This window comes from Artemia sp. Qi Xiang Cuo, chromosome 18 (genome assembly GCF_049724085.1).
Source record: "Artemia sp. Qi Xiang Cuo chromosome 18, ASM4972408v1, whole genome shotgun sequence".
Classification (NCBI taxonomy): Eukaryota; Metazoa; Arthropoda; class Branchiopoda; order Anostraca; family Artemiidae; genus Artemia; species Artemia sp. Qi Xiang Cuo.
In genome coordinates, this window is record NC_142811.1 from 53,249,127 (window position 1) to 53,267,747 (window position 18,621).

At 34.9% G+C, this 18,621-nt stretch overlaps 2 protein-coding genes across 4 annotated transcripts in view; one reads left to right on the forward strand and one right to left on the reverse strand.

Moving 5' to 3' along the window:
- Elp1 (elongator complex protein 1) overlaps nucleotides 1–18,621 on the forward strand; it is a 316,851-nt gene that overhangs the window by 62,495 nt on the left and 235,735 nt on the right. For both annotated transcript variants that reach the window (XM_089103865.1, XM_089103866.1), the window contains exon 3: nucleotides 719–859. In XM_089103865.1, the coding sequence (XP_088959991.1) occupies nucleotides 719–859 (141 nt within the window). The remainder of the gene's footprint in view (nucleotides 1–718; nucleotides 860–18,621) is intronic.
- LOC148941642 (rhodanese domain-containing protein CG4456-like) lies at nucleotides 817–18,126 on the reverse strand. Of its 2 annotated transcripts, XM_089103871.1 has the most exons (5): nucleotides 18,110–18,126; nucleotides 15,083–15,133; nucleotides 11,797–11,919; nucleotides 2,821–2,989; nucleotides 817–957 (listed from the first exon to the last, which is right to left on the reverse strand). In XM_089103871.1, exons 1-5 carry the CDS (start codon nucleotides 18,111–18,113, stop codon nucleotides 897–899), a joined length of 408 nt encoding a protein of 135 aa, XP_088959997.1. In that variant the 5' UTR covers nucleotides 18,114–18,126; the 3' UTR covers nucleotides 817–896. The 2 variants fall into 2 exon arrangements, with proteins under 2 accessions (XP_088959997.1, XP_088959996.1); XM_089103870.1 differs by lacking the exons at nucleotides 15,083–15,133; nucleotides 18,110–18,126 and adding an exon at nucleotides 14,890–14,955.

An 18,621-nucleotide genomic window follows, 5' to 3' on the forward strand; every position in this document is an offset into this window, starting at 1 on the left:
CTAATTATTATAAATTTATAATATTTATAATATTATAAATTATTAATATTATAAATTATTATTTATAATTAGGGATTACAGAATTATTTAGGGGTTATAAAGAATAAGTAATTCTTTGGAATTATTTAGGGGAGATTAAATCAGGGAGTCAGAATTTCTATAATGCAAAATTATATGATGAATTTTATTTTGGCGGCTTCCACGTAATCTATGAAAATTTTTATTCTTGTTTTAAATATTTCATAGCTATGGCTTGAATACTGAATTCTTTTCTCGATCATTGTTACAGACTGTGAAACTGTTAAGAAGAGTGTCTGAACTCACCTTGCAGCCAGAACTGTAAAAACGCCTTGGCTTCCTCCAGGTGGTCCCAACTTACCTCAATGCTTTGTTTCTATCCCCTAAGAGGAATAAACTCTTCCTTTGCAGCCCCCATTGACAATTAGAAGTTTGCATGAACTGATCACAAAGAAGGGGCTTAGCCAGGGGGGGGGGTGGTGGTGTTGACCTCCCCCCCCCCCAAACACCCAATATTTTTCTGGCGCCCCCATTCCGTTTTTTTTACATTTTTTTTAAATAAACTTGTCAATTTGGTCAATTATTGGTGCCCTTGTCACATTGCGGGGGGGGGGGGCATAGATTTTGCGCTACGTCCGCCTTTTGTCGCAAAGCTAGAACATTTATAATACATTTATAATTAGATACCGGTATTTTTTAGGTTCAAATCCTGTGTCCAATCGGATCTGGTGACATACAAAATGTCAGTCTATCATATTTGGATGACCTTTCTACTGTTTGTTTGACCTATAACGAAAATCAGGACGGAAACGTTTTATTATACAACATGAATACAGATACAGTAAGTCTAATTTTGTGTATATTATAGACTTATTGATTTAAAGCTTCTCAATCGGTCCATTATTCTTTTGCCAGTCGGAGAAACTTCCTGAGTAAAGCCTGAAAAAAGAAAATAATTTCATTTTAAGTTAGTCAAGTTTAAGGTATCCTATTCAAGACCAATGAGAATTGGGAGCCTTATATTTCTTAGACTAGCCATGCGCTGATCAGACGACATGCATGGTGGTATCCAGGGGGGGCCGGTTTGAACTTCCTCTCCCGGAATTTGTGGCCTGCTCATAAAAACGTAACAAAAATGCATACAAGCAAATTTTGATGCGTTTTTTAAAGTTTTTTTGTACCCCTTTCCCCCTCCCTCCCCGAAAAAAAATAACCCTTCCCAAACAAAAATCCTGGATGCACCCTTGACGACAGGCATAGAAAAAAAAACAGTAGCATATACTTTTCTTTTTTTTTCTTTTTCTTTTTTTTCTTTTTTTTCGTATACTTTATATTTTTTTTCTCTGGAGGACCAGAGAAAAAAAAAATATTAAATACACCTTATGAATTGCCCACTTAAATGAACTGCCTCATATCCGCAGGTCTTCATGTTATACTAATTATATTTTCGACTTACTTTAGGTTGAGGCATCTTATTGTGTCTTTAAGCTTTCAATTGTACTTGCTGTGAACAATTTCCCTGTAATTTTTCTTTCCTGTAAATACTGCACCCAATTTTTGTTTTCCATTAGCTTTTTTTAGTAAAGGAGAAATTATATCTTACTTAATGTAATTATATAAAAAAAAATCATGCATGGTAAAGATCCGTAATATCCAGCCAATCAGCAATCTTAAACAAAATCAGGTGACATTATAGAACGGGTAGTATTCTCGAAGCGAGTATTTCTCTACTGTGCAATCACAGTCAGATGGTCGAAGATGCTCATAAGAGAGAATGCGTTTCTCTTTTTCTTTTATATTTTCATACCTTGGATTTACTTTAAGTTGGGGCATCATGGTCCCTTTGAGCTTTTAATTTCCTTTACTGCAAACGAATTTCCTCGAATTTTTCCAAAGAAAAGTACTGTCCTAAAGCTTTCAGATAAGCTTCTTTTTCCAGTTGAGCAACAAAAAATATCTTAGTCTTATATAGTAAACTATATTTTAATATAATAAGCGTAGATTATAAACTATATTTTTATATTATTAATTAAAAAAACAATCATACTTGGGCAATGTCCCTAATACCCAGCCAATCAGTAATCTGAAAACAATCATGTGGCGTTATAGAAAGGGTTGCATTCCCACACAGCATAAACATTGTACAATATGGAAAATTTGTATACTCTCCATTAAAGATTTTTGAGACACATCAGTTGCACACCTTTCGTCATGACTCCCCCTTCGCGCGCGCGCGATGACAAATTTTTAAGTACATTGTGAGTGCGAATATAGGAGACCTGTTGAAGCTATTGCTGTGACAGTTTGGGAAACTTCCCGAACCGCACGCTGTGATGTCTCCCATTTCTGAACCAAATGTTCCATACTGTATAATATCTATACTGTGCATTACCGAAACAAGGATTTCTCCAATGTACAATCAGATTCAGTTGGTTTGCGATGTTGACAAGAGATAATACGGTTTTTCCTTTATATTTTCATATCTTTGACTTACTTTAAATTGAGCTATAGTCCATTTAAGCTTCTAATTTCCATTACTGCAATCGAATTTCCCTGTAATTTTCCTAGAATTTTTCATAAGTACTGCCCTATTGCTTTCAGATTGGTTTCTTTTCCCAGTAAAGCGACAAACTTTATCTTGTATACTAAACTATATTTTAATATAATAAACTCAAATCATAAACTATATCTTATATAATATAATAATTATATACTTAAAAAAAATTATAGTTGGTAAATGTCCGTAATACGGTAAAAAAGAGAATACGTTTTTTCTGTTATATTTTCATATCTTTGACTTACTTTAAGTTGAGGTATCCTAGTCCCTTTAAGCTTTCAATCGCACTTGCGGCTCTTTTTCCGGCCAGGCAGTGAACGATGACGTTATTGTCTTCTGTTGTTGGTTTGCTAATGCCAAATCTTTCCTTAAATTCGCTATCAGTCAATTCAAAGGCACTTTTGATAGATGGTACTGGAAAAAAGTATATATTACGTAAATGACATAATAGAGAGCTTTTTGAAGTAAGTTTTTCCAACATTTTGTTTTTTAAGTTGACCTCAAGTAATATTGCTAATAACAGGTGACATCAAATCTGCTGTTTGATTTTTTAGCTTCTGTAGTTTTTAATGTTATTTAAAAAAATGTGTGATTGTATCTAGACCATTTGTGGTGCTAAATATCGTTAAATCTACTTGTTGAATTGTTAAAAACATATATTTTATAAATAAAATGTTTAAAATATAAATAAAATACTTTTAAATATATTTTAAAAAAAAATCCAGTAAATATGGGTTGGTTTGTGTTTGTACACATTTTCTTTTCATTGAAAATAAAACTAAACTAATCAAGCTAGAAACCTGATATTCTATGAATAATAATTTGAAACATAAAGATATATTTTTTTGGTAAAAACAAAAATAGGTAAAAGACTAAAAACAAAAAAGGAATGCGGCCCTAGGACAACAAACATGTGAGAGGCGAAGCGCCAAGCTGAATGAGTAAATATCTGTGAAGGTTGAACTCCCGAGGGCGTAGAAGAGGCTTTAATTTTGCCACATCTTAACACACATCTCTGCTCTATCTCCCAAAAAGTCCAATAAAATGAAAAATGGCCCTGCGTGAGCCACATTGCCTCTTTCACCTATCAATGAGGCCAATTATAACTTTTATGAGCAAATGAGCCAATTATAACTTTTTCATAGGAAATCAAGCTAAATTAAAACTTGTGAAAGGAAAGTTTCATGAAGAGCAAAACTTAGGAAGGTAGGACGTGCCAGAAATACTGATATTATCATGTATGTTTGTGAGTGTCGTTACTAGTCAAAATGTTTGGGGGGGGGGAGAAAGAGATTTTACCGACTGGCTGGCCATTTTTACCGACTGTCATTTGTCAATATAATTAGCATAATGTCCGTTTCGAATACAATACGTGAAATCACTGCACAAGTCGGTAAAACCGCTGCATTGACCAACCAACATTTAGATTTCGGTCCAGATCATGTCACTATTTTAATGCTGATTATTTAACCAAATGGAAAGTTGTGGTGCCATCTGTAAAATCACGGCAGGAGTCAGTAAAACTGCTTTGTTTACCGATTCAAAATCTCTGTAGATGACATGTCAGTATTGTCGTGGTCTTTATTGAACCAAACAAAGAATTTTAGCGACGTCGGAAAAATCTTTGCGCCACGATTTTACCGATTTTTTTTACTGAGTGACCAAAAAATTGGGTGGGAGGGGAGTTCCCCCTTCTCCCATACGTGACGGCTCTGATGTTTGTTATCAGGACAATTAAGGCACCAGGAACGAAACTAAGCTGTGTTCTACCCAATCGATAAACGATTATTCAGACTTGGCAGCTAAAATAATTTATAATAAAATTTTGTGCCTTAAGGCTAGGGTCATAACCCAGATTTTACGGGGATGGGCGGGGAGGGGGCAAAAACTTTAAAAAACGCATAAAAAATTTGTTTTTATGCTTTTTTATTACGTTTTTTACGAGTCGGAAAACATTTTTTGGGGGCGGGGGTTCAAACCCCCCTAACCCCTCTCCTGAATACGGCCTTGCTTAAGGTCCATTCGAGATTTCACTAATAGCGAGATTTAGCTAGTGCTAATTTGGTTCGTGCAGATTTTTCTAAGTTTTCTGATTGGTTGAAAAATTCTATGAAAAATTTCTACTTGGCTCAAATTAGGGGTAGCTAAATCTTGTTGTTACTAAATCCTCATTGTGAATGGGACTTCATATTTATTGGCGCAACCGATGGTGGTACAACCTCAAGGATCTTATGCAACTCTAAATCTCGCTTTATTAAAGATTAATTAAAAAGCATTTTTTCCACAAAATAAGTTTTCAAAGAAAAGTAAAGAACTCCATTAAACCAAAAATGAGCAAAAATAAATCATATAATCTACCGAGCGTGAAACTACCACAAATCAGCATTGATGAATGAATGAAACCCAAAACGAACAGAAATTACAATAAATAACCAAGTCAAACTAAAAACGAGCACAAATTAACATGATTTGGGCTCAAAACCCCTATTTTGATTTGGTTAACTTTTAAGAGCAGAAGTAGCCCCGAAAGTTTGAACATAATACCCTCTGTCGTTCTTGGGATACTGCTGAGATGCCTTATTGGTAATTAGCATTAAGACAGTGCATTTGGATCTAATCTTAAGGCAACATTTAGTCTTAAAAAACAATGGGTAAATGGAAGGGCGGGCGTGGGTGGGGGACTAGTTGCCCTCCAATCACTTTAGACTATTAAAAAGGGCATCAACCCTTTCTATTTTCAATCGAATGAGCCCTTTTCGAAGTTCCTATGACAAGTCCTTCGAAAAAAAAGATAATACAGTGCACCCACATCGATCTTTACTATAAAAATGTCAAGCCTTCCAATCATTTTCGACTATTAAAAAGGCACTAGGCCTTTCGATTTCCAATCGAATGAACCCTTTTTGAGTTTTTACGATAATGCTTTCTATAAACACCTTATATGCCCCCAGGCCATAAATTACAACCCTTACCCTAAGGGCTGTGAGAGGGGATGTCATCATCTAACACCTAATTTCAAGAACTTTCAACTACGTTAAACAAAATGGCTATCTCAAAATTTTGATCGGATGTGTTTGGGGAAAGAATTGGCGTGAGAGACGTGTTGGTCGCTCTCCATTCACTTTGAACTATTAAAAAAGGCAGTAGACCTTTCAGTTTCAAACCGAATGAGTCCATTTAAAGTTCCTGTGACAAGAATTTCAATAAAAACCTTATATGCCCCCAGGGCATAACTTACAACTCTTACCCTGAGAGCTGGTTGGGGGAGGGTTTGTCATCCTAAAAGACCGAATTTCCAGAACGTTCTACTATGTTGAACAAAATGGCTATCTAAATATTTTGATTGGATGTGTGTGGGGGGATGGTGGGCGTGAGAGGGGGATTAGTTACCCTCCAATCACTTTCGACTATTAAAAAGGGCACTAGCCCTCTCAATTTCCAATTAAATGAGCCCCTTTTGAAGTTTTTACGATAACGCTATCTATAAAAACCTTATATGCCCCCAGGGCATAGCTTACAACCTTTGCCCTGGGGGCTGTGGGGGGAGTATCACCCTCAAAGACATAATTTCCGGATCTTTCAACTACGTCGAACAAAATGTCTATTTCAAAATTTGGATTGGATGTGTTTGGAGAAATGGTGGGCGTGAGAAGGGGGTTAGTTGTCCTTCAATCACTTTCGACTATTAAAAAGGGTACTAGCCCTTTGAATTTTCATTTGAAAGAGCCCTTTTTGAAGTTTCTACGACAACGCTTTCCATAAAAACTTTATATGCCCCTAGGGCATAACTTACAACTCGTGCCCTGAGGGCTGTGGGGGGAGTGTCCTCGAAAACATAATTTCTAGATCTTTCAACTACGTTGAATAAAATGGCTATCTGAAAATTTCGACTGGATGTGTTTGGGGAAATGGTGGACATGAGAGGGGGGTTATTTACCCTTTAATCGCCTTCGACTATTAAAAAGGGCACTAACCTTCTCAATTCCCAATTGAGTGAGCCTCTTTTAAAGTTTCTACGACAACTCTATCAATAAAAACCTTATATTCTCCCAGGGCATAACTTACAACCTTTGCCCTGGGGGCTCTGGGGGTTTCTCAACCTCAAAAACATAATTGCCAGAACTTTCAACTACGTTGAACAAAATGGCTATCTCTAGACTTTGATTGAATGTGTTTGGGGAAATGGTTGGCATGAGAGGGGGGTTAATTACTCTCCACTCGCTTTCGACTATTAAAAAGGGCACTAGCCCTTTCAATTTCCAATCAAATGAGCCCTTTTGGCAGTTTCTGCAACATTACTATCTATAAAAACCTTATATGCCCCCAGGGTATGACTTACAACCCTTGTTCTGAGGGCTCGTAGGGGGTTATCATCCTAAAAGACCTAGTTTCTAGAACTTCCAACGACGTTGAACAAAATGAATATCTTAGAATTTTGATCAGATGTGTCTGGGGAAAAATTGGGCGTGAGAGGGGGGTTAGTTGCCCTCCAATCACTTTCGACTATTAAAAGGGCACTAGCCATTTCAATTTCCAATCGAATGAGCTTTTTTTGAAGTTTCTACGACAACGCTTTCTATGAAAACCTTATATGCCCCCAGAGTACAATTTACAATCCTTGCCCTGGGGGCTGTGGGGGGGGGGGGGGTTGTCATCCTCAAAGACCTAATTTCCCGAACTTTCAACTATTTTGAACAAAGTGGCTATCTCAAAATTTTGATGGGATGTTTTTGGGGAAATGGTGGGCGTGAGAGGGGGGTTAGTTGCCCTGCAATCACTTTCGACTATCAAAAACGGCACTAGCCCTTTCAATTTCCAATCGAACGAGCCCTTTTTGAAGCTTCTGCGACAACCCTTTCTATAAATACGTTATATGCCCCAGGGCATAACTTACAACCCTTGTCCTGAGGGCTGTGGGGGTGTGTCCTCCTCGAAAACATAATTTCTATATGGAAATCAACTGCGCTGAACAAAATGGCTATCTCAAAATTTTGATTGAATATATTTCGGGAAATGGTGGGCGTGAAAGGGGTGTTAGTTGCCTCTCCAATCACTTTCGACTATTAAAAAAGGCATAAGCCATTCCGATTTTAAATTGAATGAGCCCTTTTCGAAGTTTCTGCGACAACTTCTTCGATACGAAGTGCCCTGGTCGAAAGGAAAAAATAAATAAATAATACATTGTGCCAACATCGTTCTTATATGCCCCCAGGGCATAACATAAAACCCTTGCTCTGAGGGTTGTTAGGGGAGTGTCCTCCTCAAAAATATAATTTCTATCTGGAAATCAACTACACTGAACAAAATGGCTATCTAAAAATTTTGATTGGATGTGCTTGGGGAAATGGTGGGCGTGGAAGGGGTGTTATTTGCCTTCCAATCAATTTCGACTATTAAAAAGGGCATTAGCCATTTAATTTTCAAATCGAATGAGCCCTTTTCCAAGTTTCTACGACAACTCCTTCGTAACGAAGTGCCCTGGTATGGAAAACAAAAAAAAAACAAAAAATAAATAATACATTGTGCCAACATCGTTCTTTACTTAGGCTGCGCGATTGCGCTGCCTAAGTAATGAGAAAAAGATTAAGAGTAAAGGGTTGGGCACACGTAGCTGATTTCAGGAACTGATTTCCAAATCAGCGCCGATTTTAATGGAAATCGGCGTCGATTTGAGGTTGAATAATTTTCAACAGATTTACAAAATCTGTTTGTATCTTGGTTCCTTTAGAGGAACCAAGAATCTTTCTAGCATAAGAGGATGGAACCCCTTTAGGAATTTCAGGTTCACCATTTTGAAGACTGTTCGCCTTCTTGGATCTTGATTTTTGGCTTTTAAGGGGGCTACGGCCTCCATACCCTTACCACCAAGACTTCGTTTAAGAAAAGTGCACGAACTTTTTCGACGGGGGAAGGGGAGAACTCTTGAATAAAGGGGAAAAGGCAACAGAAAGGAAATTTTATAAAAATGTGGTAAAATCGCAAGATCTTAGATATGGGGGGGGGGAGATGTCCAGAGGTGCCCACTCATGAAAGCCATTGGAAGAAAGCGCACTAACGCAGGGAAATGTTTGTATGAAGGGAAATTTATAAGGATTAATTTTATCTTTATAACTATTGCTCTAAATATATTAATAACTGTTATCATACATTATTATCTGTTATGTTCTGTTGACTTCAATTTAATGACGCAAGAGTGGTAAAATTTCCTGTAATTAATTAATAGGGGTATAAAACGAAAACAAGCTCTTGTACTTCCCGTTATTATTACAAACCTTTTATTTGTATGTTTGTGTTTGAAAAGTATTCCTCAAGAGGTTTTAGGTTTTAATCTTACGAATGAATCAAAAGAAAACGATTTGTGGTATTTAAACTAACTTTAAAATTCAAGAAGAGGATTTATAAAACTAAACTTAAAGTCTTTTTCGCAGCTGACCAATGGTCCGCGTAGCGCAGATACCGATCCAAGGGCGTATATAGTATTTTTTTTTTTTCGTGGGGGTTATTTTTATGCAAAAAAACTTTAAAATACGCATAAAAAATTGTTTTATGTTTATTTTTATTATGTTCGAGCCGAAAAAAAACTCAGTAGGATTGGGGATCAATGCCGTACCCCCTCCCCCACCTCCTCTGGATACAGCCTTGTACCGATCGCATGATTCTCTGCCTTCGGTTGGGAGTGGTGAGTGTGGTTGAGGGCAAGTCATCAGACGCTTTTCATAGTTGTCCCCCAAATTTCTCAAGGTACCCATTTGAACCTAGTCGATTCTGGCTGAGCTCACAGAGTCACGCCATTGAGTCCCGTCCCAAACCTAATAATAAGCGACACAAGGACTCGAACCCCTGCTCCGTAGGACATAGGATTGTAAGTGTAAGCACAGTGCGCCAACCACTCAGCTAGGATGGCTAGAATCAGGAGAAGTTTCCAAAATCTAAAATTCAGGCCTTTGAGATAAATGAATTTTAGCGAGAGATCCCATCTCTTAGGGGATCGCCATCGAGGGGGGGGGGCGGTTGGCACCCTGAGACACTGTTTGGAGACAATTGACCTTACAAAGTTTAAACTTTAAGGTTAAGCTTATAAATAAAAAAGAAAAAAAAATGCTCAGACATAACTTGCAGGCTCTGAACTCGATGTGGCTACTCATATTCTTTTCATAGCTCTGAGCTATTTCTTTTCTAGATTTATTATAGAGTTTCGTAACAATTTTGCTTGCTATAGCTTTTTTGCATTCGAACCTTACTTCTCAGGTGTGAATGCAATAAAAAATCTTTTTCACTTCGTCTGTGTAGATAAAAGAAAATAAAATGTTCGGAAATACCCGAATACCCGGTTATTATTTTATTTTATAATTTAATAATTTTTTTAGATACCTGATGCATTATTTAATTTTAAATAATGCCAAGCTTTTCTAACTTTTATTGGATAAAATGACGCTGGTTTTTTTTCATTTTTTGAAGAAAAATGTATTTTTTTTTAAGAATAAATCGGTACTTGTCTAGAATCCAGAAAACACGCGAGAATAGTATTGCGAAAATCAGATAGGCATTACCCGGTACTTATATGAGACCTTGTATAAACAAAGGATTTCTCACTCCGGGAATTATATTTAAACTTTAGTTTTTTGGGGTTTAGGGGGAATAAAAGGTACCTAGGTTTGGTTAGGTTAGGTTGCGTATTTAATATATGGTAGGCTTTACCCTCCCGCCCCCCTAATGTCCAAATATATATCCCAAATTCGTTTATTAACTATTATATTTTTATCCTGTTTTATTTTATTAGCGTTAACGAAACTCCCACTTCTCGCGTGTTTTCTGGATTCGAGACAAGTACCAACAAGTCCTCTTTGAATACCCATTTTTCCTATTATACCCTATTTGATTCTCAAGATTATAAGAGGTTTCAGTAGTTTTTAAAGTGTGCAATTTTCTCTGTCACAAACAAGAATTCAGTCACCACTGATAAGCAAGTTCTGCGTATTTCCCGAATGAGGAAGAAAGAGTAAAAAATAATTTCAACACGTTTATATTGATACAGTTTATATTACATATTATTTTTATATATTAATATATTTAATATTATATAGTATATATTAATATAATATAAATAGTTTATTATATTATATTAAATAGTTTATATTATATATTAATATAATTTAAACAGAGAAATAATTTCAACACGTTTTGTTTCAGTATTATTGTTTATATTTATATTTTCTTATTCATTTTTTTTCAATCCATTGTTTCGGGTTGTCGTAACCCAATCGGACTGTACAGTACATATAATTATTATCGTCCGTATACCTTGTTTGTATTTTTCAAAATAATCTGGTTCCTTGGAGGAGGCTGATAATTGAGAGTTTGGTTGGGAACTGTAGATTTGGATATATTTTTATATATTTTGTATTTTTTATATATTTCTGGAGTATATTTTTACCGCATCTCAGGTCGCTGCATAATCTTCATCACACAAATAAATGGCCCTTAAAGTACCAAGAACATGGAAATGAAAACAGTTTTTGCCCCCCCCCCAACTCTGAGGTCTTTTCGCACCTAAAAACCGCAATTTTATAAGATTTTTCTGTTGGTAGTTCTAAAATTAAGAAGTTTATTGGATAGTATCGCATTTTCGTCAGTTTTGCAACATTAAACCGGAAAAAAAGCTCATTCGTTAATTTCAACAACCCTTTTCGTCGGGAAAAATTCAAACTTCAAAAATCTGTTGATTGTTCTAAAGACAATCTTCAAAGGAAAGCTATGCCTTCTTAACCTGTTTGGTATCGTATATTTTTAGCTTATTTTTTGCTGATTTTTAACCATGTGTTTCTTTTTCTTCTTTAATTTGGCGCCCTCTATTACCAAAAACTGCATTTCAGCGCATTTTTCATTAATAATTGATTTTCTGAGTAACTTTTTTTAAATATAGTTTTAAAATGAAGTTTTTTTTATAAAATAAAATAAAGATTTTATAAAATAACGTCTTAAAAAACAGTTTTTATAAGTTTAAAAAAAAAAATGATTGTGTAAGTTCCTACTTAACCGACACAAACAATCTGATTTCAATTCCACGGCATTTGGCAATTTAATAATAGTTAAGAAGAAAAAAGTTTTTCGTTTCAGTTTTCCGCTTGTGACGCCTCTGATTCCTACCACTTAGCTTATTTTTTAGCTGTGGTCTTTTAGCTGTGGGACCCTGAAAGGTCCCAGAATACAAATAAGCTTACGTGGGACATTTATAGCGCCTGGTATTTTTCCAGTGTTTGTCAGCTCTTCCGGATTTCGAACATCGATGACTGTTACGTTTTTATTTTCTATTCCAGCTTTTACGTCGTCGAATGTTACCCCACCTGAAATATAAACGTAATCTGTCAAAAATTGCAATCATTATAATCATCACCAGGTTAAATAAATTAAAAATTAATTTTTTACTTACTTGAATTTGATTAATACCTGGAAAACATATTTTATAGAACACAATAAATAACGGTATCGGTTGTTAAATTGATTAACTCTGTAGAACATATCTTAAAATATAAGGGCAATTTACCTTAAAAAGCCCAAAACCTAACTTCTAAGCTTTTCTCAAAGAGAGATTTTTTTCTAAGCTTTCTAAGCTATTTTGAATACTTTCTAAAAAGAATCTATAAAGAAACTTTCTAGGCTATTCTCAAAGTGGGGATTAGCAAAACAATCAATTTTTGATCGTTATGATCTGCATTGTCCTCAGTGGCGTCGTTTGGGGGTGGCAAGGGGGGCAGTTGCCCCCCCCCCAAAAAAAAAAATGAAAAAAAGATTTTTAAATAACCCATGCCCCTTGACTCTCTGGATTTGGAACTTTTTTGCCCCCTCAATAAAAATGCTGGAGCTACGCCCCTGATTGTCCTGTTGATCATTTCTGTGAGCAATACCATTATCTCAGAATTTTGAAAATGATAGATACGACCTTTGGAAGGGAGGTGGGGGCTGTGTGTCAATATTCCCTTAATTTTAAGGGGACATTGAAACTGAATCATTTAATTTGATTTAGTTTAACCTAGTTGTGTGATTTAATTTGACCTGTTTTTTTTTTCATTATTTATCTATTTTGGATTATTTAAATTATTTCATTTTATTTACACTGAGTATATAATTTTAAATGGAAGTTAAATAGGAAAAAAAGTACTTGAACTTCGGTTGAAGACCAAAATACTTAGACAGAATGAATACATATCTATATGCACTTAATTATAATGGGGGAATGATTTTATTTAATTTAGATTAAATATTACTGTTTTTATATATTTAAGTAGAATAATTTAAATTATTGAATTTTATTTAGACTGAACATATAATTTTAAGAGGAAATTAAATTGGACCAAACACGTTGGATTTTAATTATACTATAGATAAGAAATTAAATATTCTGAAGTGCTGATATGGCAATCAGCAATTAATATGAATTTGAATTTTATCCGAAAATGTCGATGGATAGCGGAAAGATCAAATACCGGATAAATAACACAAAGCTTATACCCGTACATGTATATAGGCCCCGCACTTAGGCGGGGGGAGGTAGGGAATGTTGTTTTTTTTGTATCATTTTAGCAAAATCTCCCTTGGGAACTACCTGCTAAAACATTTTTTTTATTTATTTTATCTTTATTTATTTTTTTTATTGTTATTTATTTATTTTTATTTATTTTGTTTTTATCGGCAGAGCTTTATTTGATGGGTTTTATGGTGCCTTCAGGTTAATCCAGTATAAGCCAATATAAAAGACAAGTCTTCATCTTGGATTGAGTCGGCTTTTCTTGGGCTTTTTGTTTTGAAGACATAATTCCATTGAATTGAGGTGAATTTAAGCTATTCTGCACAAACAAATTTTTTTAAATTAAATATTAAAAAATTTAAAATATTGCCCTATTGTTATATTAAAGATTATTTTAAAATGCCACACAACATATTAATTTTGTGTACGTGTTTGTTTTAATCAGTATTCTAGCCAAAACTAACTATATCCAAACCTAACCTTGCCGAATTATTTTTTTTTTGGGGGGGGGGGAGTATGAGTTGGTTGTATGGCTGGGAGAGGAGGGGTGGAAGGAGTAGGGACGGTTGGAGTTGTGTTTGGATGGTGGATATTACCCTGGGGTATTTGGGAGAAGGTGATTTTTTACTTTATTTTTTCAATTAATTTATTAGTTTAGGATGTTTCTAGGAATGTTTATGCAGGTATTCGCTACGCGTTAGCAAAAATTAGTTATTTTTCCCTAGCATAGTGATATGTATTTGTAATATTTTATATTTTAGTTTATTATGTTAAATAAAGTAAAAAGTTAACCAAGGTGAAAAAGTGACAGTTTCAAACATTTTGAGAAAAAAAGCATAAATAAAGCTAAAAACATCTGTAAAATTCCATAAAATCAAGTTTTGCTGATAAGACTGAAGTGAGAACACTTTTTTTACAGTAAAAATTCCAGAAAGAGAGTTTTAGCCTACTACAGTAGTAGTCTGGGTTTTCCCTACCCAGAGGCCCAAAACGTGAAAAAATATGCATTCTGAATCCCCGATTTTCAAATTTTTCTATGGGTTGGGTAAGGAATGTCTTCGGGCCATGAGGAAGGGGATGTAGCCCCAAATAACGCCTTCTTATGGGTATATTTGTAACCATTAAAAACGTAATATAGGAGTTATATTTCTAACTTCACCGGAACAATTTTTCTCAGTAAAACCGCCTCTACCAAATTGATGTCTTAAAAATCCTTAAAAAAATAGCCTTGCTTAAAAATCCTTGAAATATTGGCTATAGTAAGAGTTCTTCGAAAGTTATATATCCTAAAAAGAAATTTTGATATAGCATAGTGATAGTGATTTTATGCTCTTTACGAATATAATAATCATTTTTGTCGGAAATGAATTTTACCCCACCCCTATGTACACCAATTCAGGGTATATATTTGCACATTAGGGGGTGGGGGTAAAGTTTATTTCTTATGTAAATGAGAGGTAATTTTAAACTTTACCCCCCCCCCCCCCCTAATGGGCAAAAATATAACCGTAGTTGTTATATATAGGGGTGGGGTAAAATTCGTTTCTGACAAAAATGATTATAATATTTGAAAAGAGCATAAAAAAAGGCATTGAGTGGTATGCTTACTTTATTCGTAAGTCAATAATATGAACTGCGAAAAATTTACCGAATTTTAAAGGCTAAATTGTTTTCTGCCATTTGAAGGCTGAAGATAATTATAAAAAGGACTTAATAATAATTGACTTTTGGCTCAAAAGCACAGCAGTTATAGTATTATTTCTTCTTCGTTTTCTCTCTTTTTGTTTACCTGGACTGAATCTGGGGGAAAGGCGACCTCTTAAAAAGGTCATCCATTTAAATTTTGCCTGCATTCCGTTTTCTTTCAGTTGATAATAGCAATACGCCTAGAATATTTTCCATACATAAATAAACAAATAAAATATTGATAAAATTAGAAGATAGTGTATAGAAAATTAGAAATATTGATAATGAATACTTACTATTTTGTTGGCCCATTTTATCCCTTTTCTTGCTTTTATTTAGAGTGTTACCTGTAAAATATATAAAACTAGAATAAGTAAGATTTATGTTTCCTAAGACTTGCGCGCATGGCCATAGGCTACTACTCTGCTCCGGAGTCTGTTAATCAACCGCATAGAATTTGGCCTACATTTAGCAATTACGGCATTTGCAAAGTTACATCTTCAAAGTTGATTGGCCGATTATGCTGTTATGGACATAATTGATAAGTGTGTACACGGGGATTCATTTGATTGGGACAACTTAAAAAAGAGAAGAAAAGTCATATGAAGAAATATGGGAAAGATCTGATAAATATTTTGGTACTTGTATGATGTACCCCCTACCGCTAAATAAGTGTAGTTAGGTCAATCCTAATAAAATATCCCTAAGTATGATAAAAATCTAATACTTTAGACACAAATTTGGGCTATATATTTGCACATTAGGGGGGGGGGGGGGTGGGGGTAAAGTACAGCGTTGCTGCATTCAAAATGTGTTAGCTACGATTATTCTGCATATCGTGAAGTAAGAATGGTTTTCTGACTTCACAGTGTCCAAATACTTTACCCCACTCCCCCTAATATGCAAATATATAGTCCAAATTATATATTTCCCATCTATTATGTCACTTCTCTTTGTCTTTTCTCACGCTAAGTTGAAAGAAACCGGTTTACAGTGCGTCAATGCATGAACAACTTGAGCTGTAGGGGATATATCATACAAGTACCAATATTTTTATTTGGGAGGAGTGAGGACACGAGGCTTAAAGTCCCTCTGTGAACCTGTGATTTGACAATCGTACTTAGCGTTAAGACACCCAGTCTATAACAGACCCACCGTTTAATTTGTGTTGGATGAGGGATACAGATCCAACAATCGTATGGAGGGGCTAAAGAAGCTATATGTGCACGTCAAAGAAATTTATCTTCTTGTATAAATTTTATCTAAAAACCTGGAGGTTCAGCCATATACTCAATAATCTTCACCATAAGAATATATTTATTCAAAATTGGCAGCTATCAGAAAGTGCGTTTTTGGTCATTTTTTTCTTTTGTTCTAGGGGGCTGTATATGTTGAAGTTTAAATAAAAAGGGCAGAAGTATTCCAAAAGGGGTTAATCGACATCTTGTATAAAGGCTTATGTTCTGTATTGTGTTGCTTTCGAAAAACGCTTGTGATAATATTGTTTAAATGACAAATATCAAACAGACCTCTGAGGACGGACGGCTACAACAATCAATATCAATAAATTCAACTAAATGAATTTTAAAAAATGAATAAATATAATAATAATAATAAATAAAATGAATATCAAGAATCGATCTCTCTTGTCAAAAAAAATATACAATAATAATTAATATAGTAAATATAAAAATCAACCTCTCTCGTCAAAAAAAAAAAAAACAAAAAAAAAAACACACAAACTATGGTTCCTCATCCTCATTAGTCAGAAATGAAGCGATTGGCATAACAGATCGATTATAATAGCTGTATAAGTAGTTTTACAAGTCGGGTTCGTTTACAAATTCGGGAAAATCTTGGCTTTTGCCCTCTTGATGACAAATTGAAATGGGTTTCTAAAACTTAGGCTTAAAAAAATAACAATAAAAGATGAACTAAACAGTAAGTTTTTTTCAGCTTCCATTCTCCTGTAAAATTTAAATCGCGTAACATACCACCTTTTAATTTGACGCAGCTTCTCTGCAGATCACTCCGATACTTGGGGTTTTCAGCCGAGATCTATTTTTGTTCTTCACTATTTGGGTTTCTTGTTTGTTTTTGTTTTTTTAATATATTTTGTTTTTTAAAATATGTTTTTTTCCTTGTCTCCTCTTCCTGTTTTCTGGTAAATTGTAGTTTTGAAAAACATATTTTTGGGTAAATATCACCGTAAGTATAATAAAAAAGACACTGATACTTTAAAGGCCTAAAAAAGCATAATGTTAGGAATTCTTGGTTTTCAGGTACGAATAGATCCAAGTTGTCCTTACAGGGGTGCCAATAGGGGGAGCAGGGGATTAATTACCCCTTAGTCTTGGAAAAATATAATCAGGATATTTTCATTCAGAAAACAAAGAAAAAACAGGCATGAATGTCCCCTAGATTATGAAAAATACTTCTTGTGCATCTTCATAAAAAAAGAAAAAAATCCGCGTCCTTCCCTCGACATTTTAGTGAAGTCCTTAACAAGCATGATTTTAGAAAGTCACTGATTTCAGGTATGAATAGACCCAAAATGGGTCCAGGGATAAAAAGAGTTTTATTTCTATGTCCTTACAGGGAGAGTAAGGAATTACCCCCTAGATTTAGATTAATACATGTTTGGTAATTCCATTAAGAAAAAAATAGACAGAAGTGCCCCCTCGATTTTGATTATTTTTTTTTAAGAAAACAATCCGTGTCCTTTTCTGACGTTTTGTGTGAATTGGCGTCCTGAGTCCTTTGTACTATAGAAGATTGAAAAAAAGTTTCTTCAACTGAAAGAAAGGAGCAACATTAAAACTTAGAACGAACAGAAATTATTACGTATATGAGAGGGGTTGCCCCTCCTCAATACCTTGCTCTTTATGCTAATGTCTTTTAATACTTTTAAAAAGCTTCTTATTCTAACTAAACGGCCCTGGTGTTTCAGGAGTCGCTTTTAAAGAACTGGGGGAAAAAGTCAAATTTTATGAATACCTGTGGATGCATGTAATCACGGTGAATACATGTAAAATTTTGAAAAATAATATTTGACTATCACAGAAGAAATCTTGATTTTAGAAATGCTTAGGTGGGGCATGACTCCCCCCATTGAGTCATGAGTCATGAGTCACTCAGACCATTTGTACTACCATTTGTTTTTTTTGTGGTTACTTGATATAGAATAAGGGACTTATTTCCTTTGCCTCCTAGCAGAATAAGTTACGAATCAGTTCGAGTCTCTATGAGTAATCTATGAGGCTATGAAAGGGCTCGATATGTAAAATTTTTAGGATAACATAAATTTTTAGCTATAAACATACCCATATTGTGTTAAATACACGCTGATCACAAACAAAGAAAAATTACTGAATATGAATATTTCACTTTCAAAGAATTGATAAAAACCATTTCCGCCTGATAAGATTTTTATCAGAGTTTTGCACTTACGTGGATTAGTGTTTTTTTATTTCTTATAAAGGTCATGTTACTGTTTAAACAATTTCTCTGTAATCATTGAAGTATTTTTCGAACGGGAAAATACGTCCTGGCAGACACTAGTGGTGGTAACACAGCGACCCAAACCCGAATAACAGTCCATATCCAGAGGCCTAATTTTTTATGGGACAGGGGGGCAACTGCCCTTCCCAGACCTGTTTGTCCCCCAGACCCCGGTTTGAACTCCCTACACCCCCCTCCCCAGACCCCAGTGTGCCCCACAGCTGAAATTTAGTTTCTTCAAAAATCGGGTGAAAAAGTAAAATAAGCCTGCATAGTTCAAGCATCCACAGGATCGAGTCAGTTTTCTTTAGTATATATTTTTTTTATATATTTA